The sequence below is a fragment of the Molossus molossus genome, unplaced genomic scaffold (genome assembly GCF_014108415.1).
Source record: "Molossus molossus isolate mMolMol1 unplaced genomic scaffold, mMolMol1.p scaffold_m16_p_12, whole genome shotgun sequence".
NCBI classification, from domain to species: Eukaryota; Metazoa; Chordata; class Mammalia; order Chiroptera; family Molossidae; genus Molossus; species Molossus molossus.
In genome coordinates this window covers 38810461-38837913 of record NW_023425347.1, presented here as the reverse complement: position 1 = coordinate 38837913, position 27453 = coordinate 38810461, and the positions used below count along the sequence as shown (strand labels likewise).

Genomic DNA, 27453 nt, shown 5'->3' with positions numbered 1-27453 from the left:
TCATAGCTTTGAAGGCAGCTTCCTCTTGACTGTGCCAGTAATTCTGCCATACGGATTGTCTGATGGTAGCAAGACCTATAGAAAAACCACATTGTAACTTCAGAGACATTAAAATAGACCTCGCCTTTATTCTGTGAATCAATATTAAATCAATAACAAAAGCAACTCGCTGAACAGAGAAATGTATAGGCCCTACAGTGGAGTTTCTTCAAGCATGGCCACGCCTTATTTTTCTGGCAACAGTTGAGAGATGAGTCAATTCTCCAGAAAATTTAAGAGTTTTAGAAAAATTTTAATCCTTGGGATATGAATGTTTCTCAAATGCATTATATACCCCTGCCTTTTAAATAGAGGGTAGTGAACATGATTTGGCCTTTGCTCGATGACTTGTTTTGAGCATCAATCACGGTGCAGTGCTATGATACCGCCATGCCCTGGGGAGCATCTGAGGCCCACAGGGCTGCTATCCCAGTGCTCAATGGCTCCAGACAGCTGTGCATTTAGAGTTCTTCTTCCCACCTTGCCATTTATCACTTCTCTGCTGTTGCCAGTGTGTCCTGACTCCCTGCTTCTCATGTGTTGCCTGCTCTTTGTACACACCTGCCGGGTGAGGGTCTGAGAGCGGCTCCAGCCACTCAGTCACTGAGACACTCACGTGCCTTTACGCAGAGCCCTGGCCAAAAGGAACACAGGACTTGTTGCCTTCGGGTCCTCTGCTGGACTCCAGGAGGCAGCTCCGGTCTGACTTCTTGCAAGGACACTGTGGCCTCAGCCCGTGGGCAAGCCTCTGAGCTGGGATCAGTGCAGGCTGAAGGTCAGGGGGCCCTGAGGCAGCCCTCCTCCTCTGGGGGTGGGGCGGGGTGGGGCGGGTCTGACCTATGCATTGCTCTAGTCAAGCCGCTAAGCCTTTTTCTGTTTGGGGCACATTTGTTTCACCTTTGGTGGCCATGGCCAGGATTACTTTTAGGTTCCTCTCCTTTAGAAGGTAATCATTTAAAAAGTCTTTACGTCCTGATTAACGGCACTCTGATAATCAATATCCTTTCCTTCCTCTGAAGTACAGGGTGCTGCCCGCCTTCCTCTGAATGAGCGGCGGGGGTCCGGTTGCCCCCCTCTGCGCCCCAGGCCTCTGTGTCCGCTCCAGCCGCCCGGGTCTGGCCTGCGTTCCCAGGGCTGCCTCTCAGCCTCCACTCACCGGGTGGTGCACAGCCGGCCGGCGCAGCCAGCAACGTGCAGAACAGAGAAACCGGCCTCGCCAGGAGGGTGTGACTAACGGCTGCTGGGTCCGTGTCGTGGAGGCAGAATGTAGAACCTTCTGGACACACTTTCACTGGTCTTTGTTCACCAAAAGATCTGACTCTATGGCAGCAGAGCCATGTTAATAGATGGCCCCTCCCTAATTCATTTCCTCCACACACTTAAAAGCTACCCAAAAAGTGTTTTTCATATTCCGAAGCCTGTGGAAGGAGGGATAAAATAAAGAAATTCAGCCCAGCCGGTGTGGCTCAGTGGTTGAGCGTCTAACCATGCACCAAGAGGTTGCTGGTTCGATTCCCGGTCAGGACACATGCCCAGGTTGTGGGCCCAATCCCCAGTGGGGGGGCATGTACGAGGCAGCCAATCAATGTTCTCTCTCATCAATGTTTCTCTCTCCCTCCCTCTCTCTCTCCCTCTGTCTCCCTACCCTTCCCGCCTCTCTCTCTGATATCAATAAAGAAAAAGAAAAAAAAAGAAAGAAAGAAATTCTGCCATTCTGAAAGTGGTCCAAGGAGGGCAGGACAGTTCTGCTCCCCCAGGTTTGGCCACCACAGGACCTCAGGCTGTCTACTCAGACACACGGACTTGGTTTAAGCCCCTCCATGGCTAAGAAGAAGTCAGGCTAAGCGCTTTCTCCATGACAAGATTTCCTTTCAAAAACCAAACTCCCCCACTTGCCTCCTGTGATTGCGAGTGGAAACACAAATGCGCGTTCATCTTTCCTGTGTATATTGTATGCTACCGAATTGACTACTTAATCAAAAGTTAGAGATGATGGACGAAATGAAAACTGAACTTTTTATTTCTCTTTATCACCTCATGATGAGAAAAGAATGAAGCTGTGACCTCCTGTGGCGCTTCCCAGAGAGGAGCTCTCAGAGCTGTTTCCTTGGGCACATGCTGCTCTGTCTTTGTCTTTCTCTCTCTGCGACTTCCAACCCTTCTCTACAGTCACGCCTTCATTTTCAGGGTGCTCCAGCCTCAGATAGTGAGAGGCCCAGAATCTAAGGGCTCTAGTTAGTGGCAACTATAAATATCCCAAAGGCAGCAGCTCTTGAGAGTTTTGGTCAATGATGTTATCATTCCAATTTTATAAAGGGGTGTGGGGAGTGTAGATATGCTTTTAAGTATTTTTAAATTTCTTACCTCGTCCTTGTTGATCAGCCCCATTTTGGACATGTCTATGGTAAAGTAGTGAATATTTGGCAGGCTGACTTCCATGTCTTCTATCTGGAATCCACAACAGAACACATCACATTGGGCAACTGTGGATCTATCTACCCACCACTCACCCCTTCCCCCACCTCCCCGTTAGCCGTTACTCAGGCTCCACCTCTGTCTCTGAAATGCCTCCTCCTGGTCCTATTATTAGATGGTGGACCCCCTTTTCTCCTGCCCATGTATAAAACTTGCTTCTCAGAAAAGCAAGAGCGTTTTGGATCAGAAACCCAGGAGACCTCTTTAGCATCTAACCGGCCTCCTGGGGCTGGCCAGTCAATGTCCGAAACCCCTCCTCATTCCACTCCTACTTCTCCAGGCTTTCCCTAACATTTGTGGGTCCTGGGGTGAGAGTATAATTGGAGGCCATCATACCTCAGCTGTCTAAAGATTTAAAAGTTATAAATCAATCTAAAAAACTTTTACATGAAATATTTTCTATCCTTCTAACTTGGCAAATATACCTTCATAACAACCTGGAAGACTAGGATCTAATTTAAAATTATCTGACTCCTTCAAATGTCATGCCAGGACATGGTAATATGGGAAGAGTCAACCTCCAGCTCTGGCTGACTTGAATTCAGGTGGGTAGATAACCCAGCTTGCATATCTAGTTCCATCCACACCTCCTGCAAACACCTGATTTTTTGCCCACTCTCAGGCCTAAGGGTGCACACACCAGTGGCATGATCTGCCCTCCAGAGGATGGATCTGGGGAAGAGACTTGCTCAAGTTCTGGAATTAGTTTTAAGGTTATTTGGGCAGGAAATTCTGGATTACAGGTATCCAGAGAATGGTCCAGAAGGAATGCATGGGCTCCTAAAGGATTTTTTGCCTTGGTCTTACTGACTCTTGACCCAGTGGAGAGAAGCTCAGCCAGAGGAAGTCCTGAAGCAAGCCTCCAGGGTGCTGGGCCAGGGCAGGAGTCCCTTCTGCCCAGGTCTAAGGGTGGTACTCTTCCTGTCTATCCATTCATGGCCTGAGGTCAGACCCCTTTTCCAGATTTCTGAAACAGCCTCTCAACAGTTCTTCTTGTCTGCCATCCATCATCCTTTTAACTTATTACACTTCTTTCAATGTACTCTTCCTGGAGCTCACATCTGGTGGCACCATACCTCCTTGAAAACCCTGGGAGGCTTCTAAAAATGTCCAGGATAACATAAAGACCAAATAAAACCACAGAGTCTCCCCTGATGAGGGTTAAGGTTGGGGTTACTAGGCACAGGGAAAGACTTCCACTCGTGGAGTTTCACATACAGCCGACCCTCAACAGTAAATGACTGTTCCATGTTGACTCCTGTCTCCATACCTACTTTGCTCCCTCACTTGTGAGTGTGAACCTGGATAACCCCAACTTGTCCCTTAAGACTCAACTCAAACACCTCTCCCTTCAAAAAGCCAGCTAGCCCTATCCCCTATACCTGAGTTAGGTGTCTTCCTCTGTATTTCCATAATGCTCTACTGTTGATTGTATTCTTAGTTTACTTATTTGATCCTTTCACTGAATGATAAGATCTTAGAGGGTAGGGACCGAGTCTAATTTATCTTTGTATTCCTCATGTTTTGACAGAGGCATAATAACCATTCGATAATGTCAAATGGATGGGTGGATAAAATTACTCCGCATCTATTCTTCATTCTCTGGATCTCCTGAAACTTAACTGTGGCAGGATGAAGAGACTGGAAGTATTTTCAGCAAAACTAAGGTATAGCAGTGGCCTATATTTTTGGGTTGGACAGATTTTTCCATTTTTTGCTCTCTCCTCACTTGCTATAACAAGCTTTTGAACAACAACAGATGTCATTTTTCATGTGTCTTCCACTTCCTTATTATAACTTGCAACTCTTTTTCAGAGCTGACGAGTTCTCTCCATCCTCCGAATGGCAAGTGATCAAACATACCTCAGGAATCTGGCTCAGGGACAGCACCTGGATGTCATAGAGGGTCTTCTGGACAGAGGGCGAGTATTCGCCTTTGTCATAAGGTCCAGCAAATTTCTCCAGGACAATGTCCCGAACAGTGTCCCTAAAATACAGAAAAAAACCCTGAAGGCTCATAGGGTGGTCTTTAGGAATGTATTATAAAGCTAAGAGGCAGTGACCTTCCTGTCCCTCAGAAAACAATTTTATTATTGACTTTAGAATAGATTAGTATATTGTAATAGCAAAATATATATATATATATCAATTATGTGTGTGTGTATATACATATATATGCATATATATATGTGTGTGTATATATATATAAAATTTCCCATTTTCTTGCACACACACACACCACTCAACAAACAGACTGAGCGTCACTAGGCTGTCTTCCTCATCTGACACCAGGCCCAGTGGAAATCCCAGGATAAATCGGCCATGTTTGAAGAACCTCTGAGGAACCCCCCCAAGTACCCCAGCACTCTTACTGCTCAGCTTGGCTGGTTCCTTGAGTAGTTGTTTTAGGGGTTTTTTTCTCTGTGCTAAATATTTTGTTTGATTACTTATTGAATTATCTTACTATACCTGAAGGAGGTACTGTTATTATCCCCAATTTACAAAAGTGAGGACTCTAAGCTTAAAAATTAAATGATCCACTTTAAGTCCTTCTTCTTTGTGGGAGGCCCAACTAGCACCCTGACTCTGGCATGCTCAAGTTTGTATTATTTTCCATATAAATACATCAGGCTGCTAGCAGCCCGTGGGAAATACCTGAAATAAAAAGGGAAAATAAGATTAAGGTGAGGTTCTCTTTAAGTATTTCCCACCCTATCACATAATCAAAGGAGCAGAGCAAATTGTACCATGAGAGCAAGCTACCGGGGGCGGCTTCCGTCTCATCATAGAGTAGAAGTTTCTAACAATTACAGCTTCAGGAAGGACATGAGATGCCTGGTCAAAAAGTAAACTCTGGGAGTTCAGAGACCTAATTACTGCTTGTAAGGACATTATTATAATAATCATACCTCTGTATTGTTAAGGTATTTATCATTTATGAAGTGCTTCAGTGAATATTCTCTCATTTTGAGTGTACCTAGGGTGACCAACTGTCACAGTTTGACTGGGACCAAAGGGTTTCCTGGGACATGAGACTTTCAGTTTTAAAATCAGGAAAATCCTTGACAAACCGGGACAAGCTGATCACACTAGTTAAGCCCTTTCTGCATCTATGATAAGGTAGTAAAGCCAACTCTCATTATCCTCACTTGATACAGAGGTTCTTGGCAGTGGCCCCTGGTCCAGCAGTATCAGCATCACCTAGGAGTTTGTTAAAAATGCAAGTTCTCAGGCCTCACCCCAGATCTATAGAGTCAGAACCTTTGGGGGTGGGCCCAGAGACTTGCATTCTAACAAGCCTTCTGTGTGTTCTGAAAACACAACAATGTTTGAGAACTACTGATTTAATCTATTAAAAGCAGAAGGTCATGGAAATTAGGTGGCCCAGTCAAGGTCATTATTGCTAATAGAGTTTAAGATTCAGGTGCAGATTTATTAACTCGAATTAAGATTATTGGCTTTCTGTTATCCAACAGAAGGGATTTTGAACAGTAGGGAAGTTGAATTGAATGGCCTCTAAGTTTCCCTTTCAAATCGAACACTTCGCGAACTCCGGGCCCCAGCACCTGCTCATACCAGGTAGCCTCAAAGTCCACCTCTCTGCTCCGGTGGTAACGCCACTTGCAGTACACTTGGGTGGCAAAGCACCGGTCCTTCACCTCAGGGAGGGTGGTGAACTGGTCCTTAATGAATCCTTCAAATCCAGACTGGGTCGTTTTCAAGACCTTGAGGTCTTTGATTCCAGAATGAATGACTGGAGGTTCTGTTTTAAGTAAAAAGGTGAGAGGGGATGGGGTCAAAAACAAAACAGTGCCTTCTTATTGATACCTAGCCCTGAGGAAGTTGTCATTAAAACATGGGACACTATGCTTATACAGAGAACTACATCATTGCCTATGTCTTCTGTCTCCCTGACTCCTCTGAAGGCAAAATGACAAGGATGGTGTGCCTTTCCCTCTGTCTGGATTCCATGACTCCCTGCCCTTGGAAAACTGAAGGTCAGAGACTAAACCTCCATGTTGTGTTGAAGCCCACAGAAATTAATACCTTCCTCTCACTACATGTAGGGTTATCTTATAGGCCAAATACCTTCCAATGTTTGAGCTGTTTCTCATTCAACAGATAATCATGCTGAAATAACTTAATAAGCTCCCACAGAGCAGTTCTGTGTGCTGCTGTGACTCCCTTTATGGGGACAGTCCTCGTGTTGATTGCCTATACGGACTTATGGCTCCAGTCACCATCAGACCCTCAGTTCCCTTGTGGTTATGAGCTCAGCAAAACCAAACAACTTCCTGAATGGACAACAGTGTGAGCCTGGCTGAGCCTATATAGAAAGTGGGAAAATGAGGCTGATGACACACTAGGCATAGGTCTGCCTAAGTGGTTACCCAGAAAGGCTTTTGTGTTCTGGCTGAAGGAGGAAGGACAAAGTTGGTTCGTGAGGACCTGGGAGAGAGAAGGCAAAGCTGAAAACAGTGGAGGGGATGATGCGGCCCTCCTGCAGCCCCTGATGTCACCTCATGAGGCGAATGGGGGAGGTGGAGGTATGATAGTCACATCTGAATAAGCTTTTTACTTGTGTGCCAGGCAGTTTTAGCTAAGGGTCCGGGTGGCAGGTGGAGCACAGAGTTACTGAGGGAACAATTACTTTTTTCTTTTTCTGTGTGGACCACACTGTAGCTCCAACAGTTTGGTGATGAGACCATGGCTCCAGGTGACACACTGAGAATCCCCAAGGTACAAAGCTCTGTGGAGGCGTCATTCTTCCCAAGGAGCAGTGATAACTGGTACAAAAAATGCCCAACAGAGCCAGTGAGGAAGAAGTTGTACCCAATGTTGCCAAATTCTCCCTGAGCACATGAGACAGACCCTCAGGCTGTCAGAAAGAGGGAGGGTTTAGCTGGAGAGGCCCAGAAGTTTTATAATGAGAAGCCTACAACTTCAGAATTAACATCACTATGGTCAATTTGTATGTGCAGTCTGGTGAAGCTGGACGTTCGGGGGACACTTGGGTACACACCCCCAACAGCACAGTGCCATGGCAAGATGACAAAGGTCACCTGTTTTCAGTATTGAAGTTAGTCTTGATTAATATCTAACCTTCCTGGCCTGCTTAGTGTATAAATCTAGGGCTGGAGATGTCAGGCATCACTATTTGTGTATGATCTCAGTTGAAGAAGAAGAATGTAATTCATGATCCTCAATTACAATCCAGGAAAGCTCTTAATAATCCAGTGGTTTACATCCCCTGAGTGGTTTAATTGCTGTAGTTAATTCAAGAGCTGTGGGGTTTCAGAAGTAGACAAATAACGACTATATTTTTCTATTTTCCTGGCCACCTGCATGCATCTAGTAGAGAGAGCAATGACCAGTGGTTACGGGTAGATCTGCTGATTAAATACGTACTGATTAAATAAGGTGTTCTGGCCAGAGTGTTCCAAGATAATGTGGTGAAACTGAAAACAATATTTATTTAACCTTCTGAAGTTCTCATTGGAAGCTATATTTGCAAAAGAATCAGGAGAAAGACACCAGCAATGCCTTGATGCTTTTAAGTTGGTTGGGTTTGTCAGATTCTAGATGTAGGAAGACATGGTTCTGAAAAGGCCAGCATTTCTAAATGCAATGTGGAGCTGATCCAAATGAGTCTAAGTCTCAAATCCGAGAGAACTGTAGAAGTAGTCCATAATATCTGTTGAATGAATGAGGGGGTGAGTGCAGCAAGACTGGTTCACATCAAGAGATGAGTATCTCACAATTTAGCCTCCTTTTCTCTAGACAGTTCTCCTCCATCAGTCTTTACCATTCCCTTCCTGATCACCCCCACCCACGACTCTACTACACAGTGTGGCGAGGGAGAGGGGGAGGGCATCAACATCCGCTAAGAATGTCTGGACTGTCAGCATGAGTTTAGTTGCTCCCTGTTTCAGTCTTTACCTTACTTAATCCTCACAACTCTATTACATAAGTGGTTTTACACAGGAGACTTTTGATCATTTGCACATAGGCACATGGCTAGGAACTGGCAGAGACGAAGTTTGAAATCAGGACCCCATTGCGAGATTCCAGGCTTCTCTGGATTATTCCCATCCACACAAAGTTTTCTCCTTCCTTTAACTCTCCCCATTTCTTTACAATAAGAGGTCTTTCCAGGAGATAGAGATGTTGCCACTTTCCATTCCATAGTGTGCTTTGAGGGTCTCTGCTAGAGCCCCAGACTGAAAACTACATTCTCCATTGGTCTGAAATGGAGACTGAAACATCACTTTTAGAAGTGGCCCCTATGTGTCTTGAAAACTTTTTATTCCTTTAGAACTTCTTATTGAAATACAAAGACCCCTTTGTCCAGCCAGTGTGGCTCAGTGGTTAAGTGTCGACTCATGCACCAAGAGGTTACCAGTTCGGTTCCCGGTCAGGACATATGCCCAGGTTGTGGGCCCAATCCCCGGGGGGGGGGGGGGGGGGGGCATGCAGGAGGCGGCCAATTGATGTTCTCTCTCATCAATGTTTCTATCTGTCCCTCTCACTTCCTCTCTCTGTAAAATCAATAAATGAAGGAAAAAAAAAAAAAAAGAAATACAAAGACCCCTTAAAGAACCTGCTCCTTAAACCTTTACAAATTAACATTATAATCTTTTCCAACAGTAAGCCCTTCTTTAAAAATCCTATAGAAATGTAAAGTGAATTTGCAATCAGGAGTGGGGTTTAAAAAGTAGTGGTAATCCTTGAAGGGAGTTAAAGAGAAGGTGAAGAAGAACAAAAGGCAAACTTGACCTATTTCATCTTTTCCGAGACAGCTGGCCTTGATCGCCAGCGACCGTGTAAGTCAGAAAGACTTTGGCTCCTCCAATGGTCTTAATCAAAAGAGGATTCCTGGATACATGGCTGCATAGTAGTTGAGCCCACAGCCTTGGGCCTCAGATTCCCTAAATTCACATCTAATTGCTCTCCGTGCCTCTCCTCCCCAATTTATAAGCATTGTCCCCTGAGAAAATTACTTAGCCTCACCCTACCTTAATTTTCTCATCTGTCAAGTGGAGATATTTTCTAGAGTTGATAGATGTCTAAGATAATACATGTAAAGGACTTAGGAGAATGGTTGCTCCATAGAAAATGCTCAATAAAGGTTTGTATGATGATTTTACCATAACGGACTTCTTCTTAGAACTTCAACCACCTGTAACTAATCCCCGTGTTTCAGAAAGGCTCACTAGGTCCTGAAAGCTATTTCTGATGAACTGTCACTGTCCACCTCCGGCCCAGGAGGGGATGTATTTATCTTCCAGGAGTGTCACTCCCGCCAGGCAACTTTGAAATGATCTACTTTCTTGCTGGAATCTGAAAATGAAGAAAGCAGTTGCGTTTTCTGATGTGTTTTGGCCTCAGTTTCACACAGAAAAAAATGTCTCATGTTCCCAAAGACAGTTAACTATTTGCTACAGTTTTGGTAGAACGCAAATCATCTATCTGCTCTGGTGCACTCATCATTCTGTGAACAAAACAACAACAATAAACCTATCCTCTTTGAATGTGATTTTTTCTCCTTGGCATACATTAGACCCTCTGGAGAGCTTATTTTATCTCTTCTGTTGGCAGTACTCCAGCTTTCTAAACACTGGTAAGAACCTGAGCCTTTCAAATCCATGGACCCATCAACTAAAAATATGATGCCTCACACTCTAAAAAAAGATTCAAATTTAGACGAACAAGAAGTAATTCAACCAAAAAAAGACTGTCCTTTCCTAGGTTACTTCCCATTAAACCATTTAATCAGCTTTTTTTTTTTTCTTTTTCTTTTTCTTTTTTTCTGCCTCGGTTACGGAGTAATGCAAACGAAGATTTTCACATTGCACTCTGCTAGAATATAATCTTCTCCAGCTTTTAGTGTCCTCCTACACACTTAACAGATTGCGGCTTATCTCTCAGAGAAGCACACCTCCTCCCCTTTGGTTCTCTAAGGGAAAGAAACGCACTGCAAATTAATAGAAAAGCCCAATTCCTTACCTACGCACCAGGTGTCACAAAGCACAAAGCTTTCCTGAGCCAAGAAAAAAAAATCCTGTCATGAAGAGGATAATTGCTTCCACATTTAACACCTCCAAAAAGGACACAAATAGCTAAAAGCAGAATATTTTAAAACTATATTAAATCATTCTAGTAGAAAACCTCAAACTTGTAAAGTGCTAGAAAAAGTGAAGATCAATTAAATATCATTTGCTTTGAGAGTCCATTTAGCTCATGGAAGGAGAACGAAAGCTCCCTCTGCAATTCTGGGTAGGGCTTTTGTATAACTAGGTGATAATCAAGATGCTTTTAAAAGACCTTGGGTTTGCCAAGAACTCTTTTTTTTGGAAGAATTAAAGAGCACTTCAGTCTTGGTATCTACAGGACATAAATAGCCCTCTTGGTCATGGCCATCTCTATCCTGGGGTCTCCCACCTGCCCCATCTCACTTCTATGGTCTGCCCAGCTTGACATCTCTTAAATCTATTCTCGTCTATAACCTCAATTTCATCATCCTTTCCTTGAGACCCACTTCCTACTCCCACTAGTTTCCATAGTAATAGATTATTTTTCACTACAGTCTTAGTTGAGGCCTCATCTTCATCTTCCATTCCTCTACTTAGCTATGAATTTTTGTAATTAGATTGGGAAATTTTTGATGAATTGTATTTCAAATAGTGCAGAGATTTGGGGCCCAATAGAGTTCCAATTAGTAACTCAGCCATTCCAGTGACTTCAAGGCTTGGCTAAGCTTGTAGTTCACCGAGACGCAGAAAAGAAAGAGTTTGGAAGATCCAGACCTAAACCAACAGCCTGCAGCCCACATGCAGAGCCTGGCTCTCCTCTCTGGGCTTGGAAGTCACTGACATGACAGTCTTCATCCCTTTGGGTGAACAATCTTCTTTCTCTCTCCAGATTCTCCTGTGGAACTAGCAGACTTTGAGGCAGCCAAAAGCACACGAAATGATGCACTGGCACTTTTACAATTCTCGGGGCCTAAAATGGTACTCGAGATTCAGTAGGCTTTCTATAAATGTTTGCTCAACTGATAAGAATGAATCCAATCCACCAGGAGAAACCCAGTTACATATTCTGCTGGGGAAAGTTTATTTGGGAGTTGTATGGCTGAATTTATGATTAAGTGCATGTGTTTGAGGGGGCAGAATTCTCACCTAGCCAGCCCCCAACTAAAAGCCCTACTTAGAGATTTGTAACAACAACCTTCACACTGTGGATTGGCGCGCGCGCGCGTGTGTATGTGTGTAGTGTGTGTATGTGTGGTGGTGTGTGTGTAAAATAATGATTATTTTCTTCAGTTAAGCCTATGCAAGGGCATGTCTTATGACAATAATTGTACATTGATTCAACTCACAGTTTCAGTTCTTAGATAATAAGCAAATGAAGAATTTGACTTTGTTGCCCAAAGAGCACAGATCTTTCCACTCTAAAGAGGTACAGAGTACAAAAGTCATCTTCATACACACAGCACTGGAAGATATGCACACTCATATATGTGTGGACACACATACTTCCTACCCTTAAGGCAACTGATGCTTCTTGCCCTAGCCTGACCCCTCCAGCCCCACGGTATCAGAGGTGCGCTGGACTCTGGGGGGGTCAAGCTGGAGCTTCTGGGAACACTGCCACAGTGACCACAATACCCTGGGAGCTTTGTAGCTTTCTGCAGAAAGAAAAGGCATTGGCCTGATTATAGTGGCTAGTTTTTCCACCCTACAGCAGCCAGGTGACTACAATTCAGGCTGATGATAATGCCTGGAAAGAACAAGGGTGTGAATAGCAACCTGTTTTCTTGTGATCAGGAGAACCCTACACCTGGCCACTCCACTTCCACCTCGAGGGCTCCGCTAAGACATTCTTTGTGGAAATCACCAATGACCTATTTGCCAAACTGCACAGTTTCTCTTCAGTCTTCTTTTAAGCTTCCTGTGGCAGAGACTGCTAGCTGCTCATTAAACCTATTTCCTCTTCTTCCTGGATACCTGGCTAGACTACATTTCCCAACCTCCCTTGCGGTTAGGTGAGGCTAAGTGATTGGGTTCTCTCCAGAAGATGAGTTATGTGCTACATTCAGGCTTGATGTTATTGTAATTATGTTCCACAGTTAACTTTTAAATTTCTTGGTAAATAGGAAGAATTATATAATTGCCATTGCTATTTTTGTATGTTGTATCTTTTTTTATTTATCTTTATTGTTGAAGGTATTATAGATGTCCCTCCTCTCCCCTCCCCATTAACGCCCCGCCATTGTTATTTTAAGTGAGGTTCATTTTTATAGTAATAATATAAGTATTTTTATTACTGGGCAAATAAAATGTCAGGGAAACTTGATTGGTATTCACAAGCTATTTCCTCTAAAGGTTGTTATAATTAAAGCTGGGTTCAGTACTAAAAGTACTGGTCAGAAAGTTCAGAGATTTGGATTTTTGTCAGCCTGGGCCTTTTGTTCCCCTTACCTCAAACTGGGTAATAAAAATGATCTACTCTATTTAACTCCCAGATTTGTTGCAAACAGATTATATTTCATTTTTATATTTTTAAGATAAAAAGTAGATTGTTTTTAATATAATCCAAAGTCACAATGCTCATTCCAATTTCAGATTTAAAAGTCTTCAAAATTCTCTACAGTTCTCCAACAAAACAGAGTAGTTTAGAAGGAAAAACACGGAAATTGCTTTAGCAGAATCAAAGCATGAAAAAAATGTTCTTACCATTCCTCATCTGTTCAACCTCACAGAAATGCGTTCCGGTGGGAGTGTGAATAAATGCATGGACATGCTTAACTCCATTCTAAAAATTAGGAACAAAGATCGTTTCCAGTAAAATTTCAGCATATGTCATAAAGCCAATGTCTTTAATTAAACTGAGAGCACAAATAAGTGAAGTAACCTTTTCAAAACGCTTCCAAGGGACTTCTTCCATGTAGACTTGAGCTCTGATGACGTGGTTAAAAGAAGAAAGGAAGTGTTCGCAGATATCCAAGGCAAACGTTTCTATGCTTTTGATCTGTAAAAAGAAGTAAGATGCTAGTGGTCAGAAATACTTGCCCCACTTAAAAATAATTTTTTAATATCCATGGAGCTCTCCTTCTGGATCAAGTGCTTTCTAGATTCAGAGAAATGGAGACTTAGAAAGAATCTGAAAAGATGAATTGGTTGTTGTTGCTCCAATTTTTCATAAGGGCTCCTAAGTGTAATTAATAAATCACCATCACCAAGTGAGACTATTCTATTTTTAAAAGAAACTTGTTTTGTAGAAGATGTGTAAGCCAGTGGATGAGCAGAGAGTAACTTAACATACAGATGCTCCTCACGGTGAGCTCAGCCATTACCTACACCAGCTCCAGTGTCCAGTATACTCCAAACACTCGGCCTCTTTACAATGTTGGCAAATAGGCCTCCCAGTTTTCCAAGGAAAATGGTAAGGAAGGGCCACTTCAGCTTTCTTGCCTTGCCAACAGGCCTTGCATTGACCACCCTCAGCTCTCCACCCCCATAAAGTAGCTTTCTACTTCCACACAAATTCATATTAATCTCTAGGCAATGTTTTATGGTACTATCATAGTCTACAGGTTATTTATGGCTTTGCCTGTAATTAAGTTGGACTATTTGTACAGCTTTACTCAGGATATTCTGACATTTATGAGACATGTTATACCTGTTGTCCCAGAATAATTATTAATAGCATCCTACTTCACTCTCAAAGTGTCTTGGTTCCGAAAATGAAAGCACTAACTTGAAAAGATATATGCACCCCCCACGTTAATCACAGCATCATTACAGTAACCAAAATATGGAAGTAATCTAAGTGTCCATCAATAGATAAGTGGATAAAGAAAATGTGATAAATATATTGAAATATTATTCAGCCATTACAACAACAAAATCTTGCCATTTGTGGCAACATGGATGGAACTTGAGGGCATTGTGCTAAGTGAAATAAGTCAAACAGAGAAGAACAGATGCTGTATGATTTCAGTTATATATGGAATCTAAAACAAAAGCAAAAACAAAACAAGCAAATAAAACCCAGCTCATACAGAGAACAGATTGGTGATGCCAGAGGCGAGGGGTGGGGGTGGAAGGGTGAGCAAAATGGAGTCAAATGAATAAAGGGAGTCAAAATGTACAAATGTCCAGTTGTAAAATAAGTCACAGGGATCTACTGTGCAGCATGGGGACTATAGTTAATAAGATTACATTGCATATTTGAAAGTGTGCTAACAGAGGAAATCTTAAGAGTTATTACACAAAAAAATTCTGCAACTATGCATTGTGATGGATGTTAACTAGGCTTATTGTGATCATTTTGCACTATATACAACATCAAATCATTATGCTGTCCACCTGAAACTAATATAATGATGTATGTCAAGTATACTTCAATTTTAAAAATAGGAAAACAGTTGTCCTGTTTGGGATTTTAAAAAGTATATGGTAATTCTATCTAAAATGAATTAATTTAAATAGTGTTTAACATCCAGACTGATTTCTTCACTTTTCTGCACCTCTCACACAGTACAGAAAACATAAAAATCTGTGCTACCCAGCTCTCTTCTTTTTGGCGCAGTACACAAATTATTTTTCAGTCAGTTTATGTTTTTTTTTTATCCTCACCCGAGGACATTTTTTCATCTTTTGTTCAGGTAGAGTGGGAGGGAGAGAGAGGAACAGAGAGAGAGAGAGAGAGAAACATCGATGTGAAAGGGACACATCGAGTGGCTGCCACCCACACGACCGACCAGGGCCGGGGACAAACTGCAACCGAGGTACGTGCCCTTAGCGGGAACCGAACCCGGGTCTCTCTGGACCGCAGGCCAACGCTCTAACCGCTGAGCCAAACCGGCCAGGGCTCAGTTTATGTTTTTAAGAGAGCAATGCCTTTTCCCAAGGCTGTGTCTGTGCTTGCTGGGTTATTCTGATTAGCAAGAGAAAGGTTCGGGTGGAAATATGCCTTGCAGAATTTATATTTCAATTAATTTGTTCATTTCGTGGGTGTGAATTTCATGCAAAAGCATGCAAAAAGAAACTTTCCAGTCTATATTTCTTGTCTTTTTAGACTTCTTAAAAAATAAACAAATTATCTTGAATTGCCCAGAAATCTGCTGGTGGTCCAGCACAGGTTCATCCACACTTAAAGAAACTGGCGGTGAAAGTGATAACGTATCAGACTCTATCAGTTCTAAGGCCCTTTGAAAGGGTGTAATTGCGGAGTGGAATTCCTGCTGCTGAACTTTGGGGGCCTGCTGGGAACAGGACTTCTATAAGGACAAATATGTCTGGAAGGCTGTGGTCCAAGGCCATTTTTGCTGGTTATAAACGGGGTCTCCGGAACCAGAGGGAGCACACAGCTCTTCTTAAAATTGAAGGTGTTTATGCTCGAGATGAAACTGAATTCTATCTGGGCAAGAGATGTGCTTATGTGTACAAAGCAAAGAACAACACAGTGACTCCTGGTGGCAAACCAAACAAAACCAGAGTAATCTGGGGAAAGGTAACTCGTACTCATGGAAATAGTGGCATGGTTCATGCTAAATTCCGAAGCAACCTTCCTGCTAAGGCCATTGGACACAGAATTTGTATAATGCTGTACCCCTCAAGGATTTAAATTTATTGAAAAGTAAATAAAATGGATTTGCTCTCTTGTGTTTTTGTTAAAAAAAAAAAAAAGAAAGAAAGAAAGGTGTAATTGCACCATACATGGATATTAAATGTTCACGGAGTTGGGAAGATTAGGAAGGCATTAAAAATTAGACAACTAAATTTCAGCGTATCTTATACTTAAGATTTTTCTCTATAGCAACACCAAGAAGAGAAGTGGTATTTTCTTCTATAAATGCACACCATTTTAAGAGAAAAAATAAATAATAAGACTCAAAAAATACATGACAAAAATGTATAAATTTCTGACCTGGAACATTCTCAGGACCTTGATTTGCCATCATCCTAATCAAGAGATAAGTATAAAATTCTATAATAGGATTTTCTACCTAAAAGATTTTGTAGAGAGTTGAGATTCAAAAAAAGAGATCAAAGAGGTGAGTTTTAAAAAAAACACTAAGTTTTTCTGTAAGGCTGGGAATTTTAGAATAGAAAAGAATTTTTTTAAATGGCTTAAATGGTCCGGCTGGTATGGCTCAGTGGTTGAGTGTCGACCCATGCACCAAGAGGTCACCAGTTTTGATTCCTGGACAGGGCACATGCCCAGGTTGCAGGCCCAGTCCTCAGTAGGGGGCAAGCAGGAGGAGGCCAATTGATGTTCTCTCTCATCGATGTTTCTATCTTTCTCTCCCTCTCACTTCCTCTCTCTTTAAAATCAATAAAGAAAGAAAAAAATTTGAAAAATAAATAAATAAAAACGGCTTAAATGTAAAATAGAGTTAAAAAGCAAAGGGAGCTTGAAATAAATAAGTAATATCATATTATATAATAGTGAATTCTTCATCGATTGGCAGCATCTAAGAAGAATAACACGTACTCCTTTAAACTTTGCCAAGACGTGGACTGTGTTCTTGATGGTGTCTGTAGGGATGATGTCTGAATTATCTCCATGTAGATAATCTTTTTTGGAGCTCAGAGTAAGTTGCACTGAAGCTGCCACCTCTTTAATGCGGTGATATTTTCCATCTCGCTGAATTCGGAGAACTTTTACCATATCCTTTCCATAGCCAGTTCGGACAAACTCCACCTCATCATTCTGCAATGAAAACATAGTCATTGAAAAAGGCTAAATGAAAGCAAAGATCAATTGCCATTTCTTTAAGCTTTAATTGTATCATATATAGCAGGTCTTCAAATAACGTCATTTTATTATTATGTTGATCAGATGCCATACTCACATAACTCTTGTTCATATCAATTAGCCTGTGGTAAAACTAGTTTCATAATAATGTTTCACCATAGTTCCAATAACCTATCAATGTTAAGTGAGGATTTACTATAATTATAAAAGGTGAGAATCAGAAAGCAAGATCACGTCTTACTTTTGAAGAATGAGAACTTGTATGGAGAAAGGAGATTCACGAGTAACAGATGAAACTATATCAGATTGGCATGCAGACAGACAGGTAGATGGTTTTCGTAATAATAATAACAATTGTACCTCATGGGCCAAACTACTCTGTTTTAGTTAATCCCTGCTAACTTAATCCTTATAACAGCTCTGAGAAATAATATTATTCCCATTTTACAGAGGGAGAAAATGGGGTTCAAAGAGTTTAAGCAATTTGCTCTAGTACACATAGCTAGTAAAGGATAGAGCCACGGATTCACACTCGGGTCTGTTGACTTTACACTGTGTCCCTCTAACCACTACATAAACTGCCTTTCTTGTTACTATGTTAGCTGGTAATGATTTATTCCCTTTTTTTATGGAAAGTGATATTCTGGAGAAAATGTCCTGTGATCAATAAAAACAATTTGAAAATTGCTTGTCCTACTTGTTGCCAGGAAGAAGAGTAATTAGTGACAGGGTCCAGATGACCTTCAGGAGTGCAGAGCCAGGGCCATCTGGCCGCAGCCAAGGCTGTGCTCTAGCAAAGAGGCACTTAATAAAGGCTCGGTGATTGATTCGTCAGTCCTCTTGTCTGGAGCTGCAGCCCTTGCTAGCAAATGTGTCCGTCTCCACTGCTAGGGTTCACAGCACTTGCTCCTGGGCTTTATTGGTGTTTGAGAGAAGAGGCGGAAGGGAGCAGGGGACAAAAAAATTTGTTTTATTTAACAGTGAAATTGAACATGAAAACAGTAATGGACGAAGGGGACAAACATAAAAGTAAACCAAAAGCAACATTCAGTGAGACTCTGGGGAAGGGCACAAGGAAGGAGACTGACCTACTTATCGCACATAGGGTTGCCTAATTATGTTTGCAGAAAAAATCACCATGTCCCCTGGGAAATTTTAAAATTCTAGCCAACATCAGAAATTATTGTAATGTTCTTAATCAAAGTGAAGGATGGGAGGCTGTCTCAAATCTTGGGGGTGGGGCTTAGAAAGGCCTGGGGCAGACCCTCAGGATTTGCAGTGTCTAAATTGGGTCCATACTCTGTGGGAGGGACACATTTAAGGGACAATGTGCAGAGAGGCCCCTCAAAAGCCTCTGACCCAATCTTTGGGGGACTTGTCTTAAAAAAAAATCAGTGAGAAAACAGAAGGAGCAGACTAAGAGAGCCTGATAAGAACTGTGACAGTGACAGGGAAAGAGGCACTTTGTAGGGTTGCAGTGGCTTTGGGATCAGAGCAGGCCCAAATGCCACCTTGCTACTTATAGCTCCGTGGCTTGTGACAAATAATTTGATGTCTCAGTTTCCCCATCTGCAACAATGGAGATAAGCACCTCTTCTTGTCAGGTTGCTAGTGAGTGTGAAAGGCCTGGCTCAGTTCCAAGTGGTCACGTGGGGTCTAGCTGTGGGCGCAGCAGCAGCACGGGGGCCGAGGGGACCCCGAGAAGGACACTGTGTCTGGAGTGCACAGCGCTACCGGCAGAGACCCTGACGTGCCTTGAGCAGCAGGAGAGCCTACCTGGAGGAGAGAGGCGCTTGGCTGGTGGGGCCCCTGGAGGATGTGGGCCAGGGGTCTCTGAGATTAGCCATCATCCCCAGAACACAGCAGGACTCAACACATGTGTTTCCTCAGTTCCATCCCCCGCCACAAAATGCTCAAGGTACAGTGGGTTAGTCTGTGAAAGCAAGTGGTCCCTAAGTGACATACAGAGAAGTTCCATGATAGCCATTCTTCCCATCCCCAGCCCTGTTGTCCCCTCTGCGTATCTGGCCACGCGCCATCTCGCACTGCAGCTGTTCTGAGCTCGCCCCTGGGGTTGCCGGGGCTCTGCCTGTTTTCCAGCCTCTAGGCCTTTGAATTTGCCCTTCCTTCTTTCGTGAACACTCTGTCTCTTCCTCACTACCCGGCTACCAACCTCTTCACCTGCCTAGCTGCTTCCAGTCGTCCTTCAGGTCTCAGATGTCACTTCTCCGCAGCCATCCGCCCCAGCCCTTCGGGTCTGGAGCAGGTGCCCCGCCTGTGTGCGCTCAGGTAGCTATGGCCTAGCAGAGCCTTCATCACATTGTGTTGCAGTTGTCACGGCAACCCCAGGGCTCCGCACAGTGCCTGGGACACGAATAGGTGTTTAATAAAGTGCTTAATAAATGTGTCATGAATGAGTGACTGGTGTGCCACCACCTCCGCCCCTTGTTTGATGTCACAGAATAGTTAATGAAAATACCCCGAAGATTTCAATACAGGAAGAGCTGCTTTGGCTCAGACCCCAATCAGGAAGTTCCTCTTCCCGGGAAAGTGGGGACGCCCCTTCTTTCCTCTGATCACCGCAGCCTGGAGATCACAGGCACAGCTGGCCAGAGAAGAAAGGCCCGGGAAGGGCGGAACGAGTGTAGACAGAGGCAGCGACGCGCGCGAAGTGTTCCCTTGCCTGCAAGGCGGAGTCCGCGGGGGCCGCCCCCAGAGGTCAGCCTCTGGAGCGAGCCTCTGACGAGGCCCTGGCCCCAGCAAAGCTTGAGTGATCAAGTTTGCTGAGCAGCGAGTCAGAATAAAAAGGACACGCTCTTCTGAGGCTGGAACGGAATAAAAAAAGAAAGGCGTGGGGCACCCAAGGGTCGCTCAGCAGGACCTGACAAAACAGATACTAGTCTGGGCCACAACTGAAGTCGTTCTCTTCAATGAGGCGTCCTCATTTCCATAGTCAGAGAAATCAGAAGTCAGTCCCAGAACCCTATCGTGCGGAATGCACAGGGTGGCTCAGAGACCCATGTCCAAGGGAAATGCAAAGGTCGCCCTCATCGGGAGCAGGGGACAGCATGGGCTCCGGCTCGGGGTCAGGCCGCCAGGTGTGAATCTTTGTTCTGCCACCTGTTAGCTCTGCAGATGGAGGCAAATTTCTCCATCTGTAAAATGAGGGTAATAGTAGTACCAACTCTCAGGATTGCTGTTGTGGGGATTACATAAGAAAAAAACAAAAAGGACTTAGAAAAGTATCTGGCAACTCGTAAGTGTTCAATAAATGTTAGCTGTAATTATCATTGATAAATAATCATTCTATGTCAAATGTTGCATCAAAGGGTCCTTCTGGTTACTTTTAGTGATGAATACCGAGAACACACACTAAGTTAGAGCCAGGGTAGCAAGAACCAAAGTCTGCTGCTCTGATAGGCCAACGTCAGCCTTCACGCTCCTGTTGTCCCTCCCCGGGCTTGCGTGAGGACACAGTTAAAAAAAACTCTCAATTTTCTAGAGTAATACTCTGGACAAAATACCAGTAGGAGTAAATCTTTACCTGGCTCTACACAAAAAAATTCTCTTTTCTTAGACATGTTTTGAAATATAAAGCTATGGAGAATTATCATTTGCCCACGAGTAACACTGAAAAAAATTCTCAGATTTTAAGTAAACCTGACAAAGTTTCACTTCTGTAATGAGACAGTGAGTGTCTCTTATTCCCAAGCCACACTGAAAGTGATGTACATTGTCACCGCAGGTCTCGGGGTTCTTAGCCTGGAGTCCGTTAACTTCTGCAAGGCCCAGTGGATGGATTTGAGGCAGAAAAATATTAGGAAAGCTAGGTAGAACTTTTACAAATTTAAATTTTAAAATAACTAGAATTTTCTTTCAAATCCTAGAACAGCCTCTCTACCCTCCATCACAGAGAGGAATACAAAAGCAACTCAGGACCCCTCACCCAAGTCTGAGTGTCAGTTCAGCCGCAGCGTGCTGTGACAGATGGGGACTATGCACGGCCGCAGTCTCTCTCCATCCCTGGAAGGTGGAGATGTTCTTCCGGTTCTCTGCTCAGGTTTTCCCTTCACCTGGCTATTTCCTTGGACATTTGTGAACAAAAGGACTTCCGAGGAACATGTTGAACTAACATAAGAAACAGGGTCACTCAGATGAACAATATTAATATCACTTAGGTGAATTTTAACAATGCAGAGCGATAAGAGCAATAATGATGAATAACGACCTCACAGGCAGTTGGTATTTCTTCCGTTGCCTAGGATCTACTAAATGTCAGATGGAAAAATACTGATATGTAGTGGAAAATATCACGTTGCCTTGGGCTACAGAGTAGTTTATTTTTGCTATCAAGGGAGGATGCGCCCTGAGTTATGTTCAGAGGGTGACCCTAAAGGGATTTGTCAAGCAGGTGTTTCAGGAACAGTACAACAGTTTGTGCGCATAATATGGTAGAAATAGTGACCTGTTACTTAATGAAGACTCCATTTACAGGTGCTCAGTTATTTTCATACTTCTGCCTGTTACAAAAGGAGAGAGCGTCTTCATTAAAAGCCAGGAAAATGCTAATTTTCTTGCCAGCCTCACCAGGGCACCAACAGCCTTAGGGAACTGAAACAGGCCCTGAGGAGCCTCTAGAATTGCGGGCAAGAAACCTCACCACAGAGCATAGATGAACACCTCCAAAAAGGCAGTTGGAAGAAAATTTTACTGAAATGTGTTCTGGTATTTTTTTCAGTAAGAGATACACTAAAAGATATCTTTCCTAATGCATGAATCTGGAAAATAAAAGCAATAATAGCAGCCATTTAGTGAGGGTTTGATTTGTGTCAGGAAATGTGTACGCATTATTTTCTTTAATTCTTTATAAAAACCCTGTGAAGTAAGTAAGTTATCCAAATTTGATAAAGAAAGACAGTAGGGTTAGGAAACCTGCCAAGGTCACAGTTACCAGGTGACAGAGGCATGAGGAGAACCCAGCCCATTTGGCTCCCGATGACAACTCTTTTCCACTACATCAGAGTCCCAACCCCACCCCCCTATGGTAAACCCTACCACTCAGGTCAGGGGAAAAAAAGCATCTAATCCAAATAGAAGGAAGGAAATGGCCATGCTATTGCAAAAATCTATATTTCTACACCATTTAAAAATTTTTCCACCCAATGAGACCTACTTTATCTTATCTATTCCTCACAAAAACCTTGTGATTTGGTGGAAAGACTCCCTATTTTAAAAATAAACTATCTCAGAGATGTTAAGTGAGCTGCCCAAAGTCTCACAGCTGATAGGCAGACAGATGTAGTAGAAAGAGCCCTGCTGAGACTGTAAGTCTTATTCTACTTGCACCACACTCAGGCAAAACTCACCCAACACTGAGAGATGCACCCTGCCCAAACCATCACTTTTTCTAGCACTTCAGTCATTTTTATTAAATTACAGGGAAAATTCTAAGCTCAGATGGACTCTGCATTTATTGCAAGGATGTTTAAACTGTGAAGTAAGGGGAGACTCAAAGGGTGATTGCCCTTTGGGGCAGGACAAAAACTCGGCTTCATGCCCTTAACAGGGCACTACGTTTAAATCGAACATGGACTTTTATCTGGCTAAGGACCATTGGGAACATGAGTGATGCAGGATTATTTGTGTTCATTAGAGCTATATTACCAACGGACTGTTTTTAGTCCATCTGTGAGGACCAAGAAACGGGTGCATCATGGAAGAAGAGGAAACTAGGTGGGAAGGAACCAGCATTGAATGAGAACACGTTCTGTAGCAGAGGCTATGCACACAGCATCTCATCGAATCCTACTAGCTCTCTGTGAAGGTGCAGATCATGAATCTCACCTCAGAAAAGAGAGCTGATGTTCATGGTGTTAAACAGATTGGTCAAAACCACATGACTAATGAGGTCGAGGGCAGGCATGGAACCCAGGTCTGCCCGATTATTTTCACAATATCCAGCTACCTTCCTGACATGACATTACAATGAAGTTCTTTATAATGGGACTTAAAATATGTATTTTATTGATTTTTTAGAGAGAGAGGAAGGAAGAGAGAGAGAGAAACATCAATGTGAGAGATACATCAGTCGGCTGCCTCCTGCATGCCCCATTTTACCTACATAATCACTTGTATTTATTTCTCTGATTAGTTTTAATTAATTCTAAAGTCACATAACCTCAAATAGAGGACTCTCAAACCCTTTTTTCATTCAATTCCTACATTCACCTGTATTTATTTAGCTCCTTCTATGTGACAAGCACCACAGTAAGCTCTGGAGATACAACAATAAACAAGGCAGACACTGTTCTGCCCGGATAGAGTATACACTAGAACAAACATTTTTGGTAAAGAATAAAAAAATTAGTATTTTAGGCTTTGCAAGCTATACGGTCTCTGCTGCAACTGCTCAGCTCTGCCATGATAGCATAAAGTAGCTACTCAATACGTAAATGAATGGACATGGCTGTGCTTCAATAAAACTTTATTCACAGAAATAGATATTAAGCCAGCTTTGGCTCATAGGAGTTTGCTGACCTCTGCTTTCTAAAGTAAGCGCCAGAAAAGTAATCAATTAATTAGAACACATTCTGATAATTAATTTAATTGAAAAATGCAGTATTACAGGGACACCTAACCAGACTGAGAGTTTAAGGATGGCTTCCAGGGGGACTGGCATTCACAAAGCCACCTGAGTAATGAGTAGGAATTAACCACATACAATTTTTCTGGCCCTTTTCCACTTATGTTTTCCTTTAACCATATTTCTATTGAACAATTCTTTAGTTTACAAATATCTGAGTCTTTTTTGCTTGTGTCACCCCTTTTTATCAAAATAATTCAAGTCCCCTTCCCTTCTTCCCTCAAGAAGCACATCAACTTTTTCCTTCCATCTGTCACATTCTAGATTTTACTCCATATATCAATAGTTTTGTAAAAGTTTCAACAAAAATAAAGTTGAACTTAGATGAATTTTGTGGTATGTTAACCACACCTAAAAAGGCTATTGAAAATAAATAAATAAAGCCAAGAGTCCTTACAGGATAACTAAACTTTGACGAAGCCAGCACAGACCAGGATCTGGAAAAATTTAACTTCATCTCAATCTCAAAAAATTCTCACAGATTAAGCTTCAAGGATTATGAATTCATAGCCTCAAGTCAAAAGTACACAAGGGAGCAAGGTATCATGAGAGATAGTTGTAAAAACAACAGATAGTAAAGGGTGACCTGCAAAGGTCAGATATTGCCATTATTGAACATAAAATAGAAAAATTGTATACTTAATATTTTTACAGAAATAAGAGAGATTGGATTTATATTGTTCTTGAGATGGAATAGGAGTAAGAAACAAGGAACCATATAAAAGACCAAGTACATTTAAAGTAGACCTTCTAGAAATGCATTGATAAGTGGATTAAGGAACAGATTAAATGCAACTAAAGAGCTCAGCTGGTGTGGCTCAGTGGATTGAGCATCGTCCCATGGACTGAGAGGTCCCGGGTCTATTCCCAGTCAGGGCACATGCCTGGGCTGCAGGCTCCATCCCCAGCAGCGGGTGTGCAGGAGGCAGCCTATAGATGTGTCACTCACATAGATGTTTCTGTCTCTCTCTCCCTTTCTTCCTCGCTCTAAAATAAAAATTTTAAAAATCCATAAAAACATATTTTTTTTAGAAAAAAATGCAAGTGGAGAAAGAATTAGTTATTTGGAAAAGATAGATTAAGTAATAGTTAAAAGTTACCAAAAAGAGAATGAGAGAACTGGAAGATAGGCCCAAATAAAGAATCAAGGATTAATGCAGACACACAGGAGATAGAACATATGAAAGAGAAATAAAATGTGCTAGAAAGATGTAATAGCGAAATGTGGAAGAGGCAGAATTCCAAGAAATCAAGACTAAGATTTTCTGGAATTACTGGATGAATGAATGTAAACTTTCCACCATAAAATAAGAAGTCCATTAACAAGTGAAGAACTCTTTCTTGCTCAATATGTTATAACAAAGGGATGTTCTACTATTTTTAGAGGTGGTCATGTTGTGAGGCAGAAATGGCATTTTCATAATATTGCATTGCTTGGGCTTAAAAAGTAGGTAATATTGTGAAAACCATTCTGTGCAGTTTGCATTTTCTCCATCCACCAAATTCACTGTGCTTCTGTCCATAACATTACTTTGCTATTTTTAGTAAAAGATGGGATACATTGGAATCTAGGCCTCAAGGTGAAGTTGAAATCCCTGGAGCCCCTCAGCATCCGGTACAGTGTTCAACACCTAGTGATTGCATAAGGAAGGTTGTTAACTGACAGTCAGCATGATCATGTCAGCAACGATGGGAGATAAGAAAGTTTACTGAAAGCAGCATCTGAAAGAATGTAACCTAACAGGATTTTTCCAGAACTTGAAATAAAATTAGATGTAGCAAAATCCATCTTAATGCAGAGGTACCCCAGCCCAACCACAGAAAGGGCTCAGGTTATGGTAAAAATAACCTTAGCTAATATTTGTGGGTCATTTTCTATTTGCCAAGCACTGTGCTAAGCATGTAATAAGGAGAAAACAGAAAATACTTTATATCTTATTTAAGAAATGTCTAGCCTACATAACTGACAACAAGATGCTTATATTCTCTAAATGCATCACTGAATCCTAAGCCTGGCATACTCAACTATTATAATACCAAAAGGTATCACAATGCCCTGGCCGGTTTGGCTCAGCGGTTAGAGCGTCGGCCTGCGGTCCAGAGAGACCCGGGTTCGGTTCCCGCTAAGGGCATGTACCTCCGTTGCAGTTTGTCCCCGGCCCTGGTTGGTTGTGCGGGTGGCAGCCACTCGATGTGTCCCTTTCATGTTGATGTTTCTCTCTCTCTTCCTCTCCCTCCCTCCCACTCTATCTATACAAAAAAATGGAAAAATGTCCTCAGGTGAGGATAAAAAAAAAAAAAAGGTATCACAAGATAAATGAAATTAATTTTATTTATTTTAACTTAGAAAAGTAACCTTCATGCTATGAAAAATTTTTTTAATTGATGAAAAGGTTGGGGTTGCTGAGATAGTTCTTTCTGAATGCAGTAAAAACATATATAAAACAGAGCAACGCCCATGGAGAAATGGTCAGAAAAATGTTGCTTGGTTTACCAGTTTGGTAGGTTGTGCATTTACCAGGTACAGAATGGTCTTGGCCTCAGGGCTCCAAGTCTCAAAGTTTCAGGTACACCAGCATCACCAAAAACCTTGTGGAAAATGTAGGTTCCTGAACCTAACTAGAAGGGCTCTGACTTAGCAAGCTTGAGTTGGAGCCCAGAATTCTGCCCTTTTCACAGGCACCACAGGAAAATGTGAGTGGGTGGTCTAGCCATCCTTCACAAAACTCTTGTTTTAGAAGAACTAGAAGCCCAAGCCCTCCCTTTCCTGTGAACCCTGAGAACCCGGAACAACTTCCACTTAACCACAGAACTGATCCGATTTGCAAGGTCCAGTTTGGTCTGAATCCCTAAGTGGCTCTGTCCTGGATCCATGAGTATAGGGACAGAGCAGAGCCTTAATGATTTCCGCATGAGCTAAACTAATATTTATTACAACAGCACCTTTAATAATGGATTCAAAAGCATCATGCACTTAAAGAAATTCTTTCCATTTGGTTATCTACCCCTCTCCTCCTCTAAAAAGAGAATGGTCTCACCTTCTTATAGTCGTTATGGTACTGCGCCATTTTCTCTCGGCCTCGTGCTTCAGGTTCAGGCTCAAAAATGAGAAAGACTAATTTGGCAAAACAAATATTTGTAACATTTCTTATGTGGCCTGAAGAGTGAGCAGTCAATATGTTTACCTGATTGCACGACAGCCAATTGGACACAAAATACTCATGGAAGTACCATGTTGAGTGGCTAAAACCAGGAGGTGGAGAGCATATGCAAACATCTTTGGTAAAATATAACAGAATTCACTCTTATTTTGAAGCAACCCTTTGAAATACCCTTCAGGGACTGTTTCCTTAACATAGAGAATATTACAAGTAATAGATCCCGGCTATTATTAAACCATTAGGTCTTGTCTTTTTTGTTTATTTTTATTATTTTTTAATGTTTCTTTCTTTTTTATTTTTTATTTATTTTTCTTTATTGATGCTAGAGAGAGAGAGAAAGGGAGAGGGAAGAGAGATAGAAACATCGAT

General features: G+C 42.3%; 2 protein-coding genes across 2 annotated transcripts; one reads left to right on the top strand and one right to left on the bottom strand.

The window, feature by feature from the left end:
• Positions 1 to 26991, bottom strand: LOC118626625 (uricase). Its single transcript, XM_036256592.1, has 8 exons — positions 26962 to 26991; positions 17017 to 17235; positions 13429 to 13545; positions 13251 to 13329; positions 6091 to 6277; positions 4378 to 4501; positions 2404 to 2487; positions 1 to 75 (listed from the first exon to the last, which is right to left on the bottom strand). Exons 1-8 carry the CDS (start codon positions 26989 to 26991, stop codon positions 1 to 3), a joined length of 915 nt encoding a protein of 304 aa, XP_036112485.1.
• Positions 15779 to 16181, top strand: LOC118626626 (60S ribosomal protein L35a-like). Its single transcript, XM_036256593.1, has one exon. The coding sequence runs from the start codon at positions 15814 to 15816 to the stop codon at positions 16144 to 16146; it is 333 nt and encodes a 110-aa protein (XP_036112486.1). The 5' UTR covers positions 15779 to 15813; the 3' UTR covers positions 16147 to 16181.
• Positions 26992 to 27453: the final 462 nt, after the last annotated feature.